The sequence below is a fragment of the Otolemur garnettii genome, unplaced genomic scaffold (assembly GCF_000181295.1).
Source record: "Otolemur garnettii isolate 467f Iridium unplaced genomic scaffold, OtoGar3 scaffold00014, whole genome shotgun sequence".
Lineage (NCBI taxonomy): Eukaryota > Metazoa > Chordata > Mammalia > Primates > Galagidae > Otolemur > Otolemur garnettii.
This window is the reverse complement of record NW_003852409.1, coordinates 300,302-302,318: the sequence shown is the minus strand read 5'-3', so window position 1 is coordinate 302,318 and position 2,017 is coordinate 300,302. Positions and strand designations below refer to the sequence as shown.

Sequence of the window (2,017 nt, the reverse complement as noted above, 5' to 3'; positions counted from 1 at the left end):
CCAGGGGGACAGCTTGAGGCTCTGTCTCAAAAAATAAATAAATAAATAAATCCCATTGGTGACTCGGTACCAGCCACATACATTGAGGCTGGCATGTTCAAAACTGGCCCGGGCCAGCTAAACAACAATGACAACTACAACAAAAAAAAGCCAGGCATTGTGGTGGGCGCCTATAGTCCTAGCTACTTAGGACACTGAGGGAAGAGAATCACTTAAGCCCAAGAGTTTGAGGTTGCTGTGAGCTGTGAGCTATTATCCCACAGCACTCTGAGGGCAACATAGTGAGACTCTGTCCCAAAAATAAATAAGTAAATCCCATTGGTTCTGCATTGAAAATATATCAGTGGTTATTTTGGGGGGAAGTAAGCAAGTCCTTAATCTAAGCAGGAAATACATGGGTATGTGCACACATATATAGAATATATTATAAAATTCCATCCAGATTAGTACACTTTGCACACAGGCAATCCCTAGGTTACAAACGAGATAGATTCTGTAGATTTGTTCTTACGTTGAATGTGTATATAAGTTGGAATGGGTACACTCACCTATTGCCTGTATGGGTAGTCCCTGACTTGCAAACATCCAACTTACATACAGCTCAGTTACAAATGGAGGATATTACCCTAAGTCCCTGAGTTACAAACATACAGCAGATGTTTGTACAACTTATGCTTAAGAATGGAGGCTATTACAGGTAATAGGTAAATGTGTCTATTCCAACTTACATACAAATACAACTTAAGAACACACCTAGAGAACTTATCTTGTTCATAACCCAGGGACTGCCTATAATAGCCTCCATTTATAAATCCGAGTCATACATCAGTCAAGGGTTTGTAACTCAGGGACTGCCTATATTTTACTGTATGTTAACACCTTGATAAATAAATTAAAATACAAACATAGGCTCGGCACCTGTGGCTCAAGCAGCTAAGGCGCCAGCCACATACACCTAAGCTGGCAGGTTCGAATCCAGCCCAGGCCCGCCAAACAACAATGATGGCTGCAACCAAAAAAACAGCCGGGCATTGTGGCAGGTGCCTGTAATCCCAGCTACTTGGGAGGCAGAGGCAGGAGACTCGATTTAGCCCAGGAGTTGGAGGTTGCTGTGAGCTGTGATGCCATGGCACTCTACCCAGGGCGACAGCTTGAGTCTCTTGTCTCAAAAAAAATAATAAAATAAAATACAAACACAGAGTGCGCATGTACAGAATCCTATCCCTTTCACTAATTTCTCTACCATTAATTTGTCCAAGCCACCATTATCTCTGACATTACTCACCTAAATCACCCCAAAAGCCTCCTAACAAGTCTTTCCTGCCCTTTTCCACTTCAATCCAGTCTTTTCTCTACCAACAGCCAGAGTAACTTTGTATAACTTTACACAGTACAAATTATTCCTTGGCTCAAAACCCTCTAATGACTTTTATTTTAAATAATAAATAATACTTAGGCATACAAAGTCTTTGCAAGATCTTCAAGGGCTCTCCTACTATTCTCTGCCCTCTTTGTTCCACTTTTTCTTACTAAAGTAAGAATTTTAAAACTACGTAAGTTAGACTGAAATGTTCATGCCTGCCCAAATTGATTATATATTCAAATAGTTGATCTACCCTCTACCTTCATGAAAAAAATAATAATTACCTGTCCCAATAGTTTCATATAATTCATAGTATTTGAGAAGTTCATCATAATCTTTCATAGTCCTCCTAGAAGTTAGTAGTTTATTCCAAATTAAAAAATGAACCTATAAGACAGAGATTATAAATAATCAAAAAAACAATACCAGATTATCTCTTCCATTCCTATAACAGTAAATATTTAATAAGTCTTAGGCATATAAATAATACTGGAAAGAACTGATTAGCCATATCAAAAGAAAACCAGGTTCCTATCTTATACCATACATAAAAATGAATTACAGATAAAGACTTAAGTATGAAAGCTAGAACTTTAAACTTTTTTAAAAATACTAGCATTATTTCAGGATAGGAGATCTTTTAAACAGATAAAA

The 2,017-nt window shown here is 37.8% G+C and overlaps 1 protein-coding gene across 1 annotated transcript in view; it reads right to left on the bottom strand.

The window, feature by feature from the left end:
• MELK (maternal embryonic leucine zipper kinase) overlaps positions 1-1,705 on the bottom strand; it is an 85,831-nt gene extending 84,126 nt beyond the window's left edge. Inside the window, exon 1 of the mRNA XM_012802298.2 lies at positions 1,648-1,705. Within this exon, the coding sequence (XP_012657752.1) occupies positions 1,648-1,705 (58 nt within the window). The remainder of the gene's footprint in view (positions 1-1,647) is intronic.
• Between the last annotated feature and the right edge of the window lie 312 nt (positions 1,706-2,017).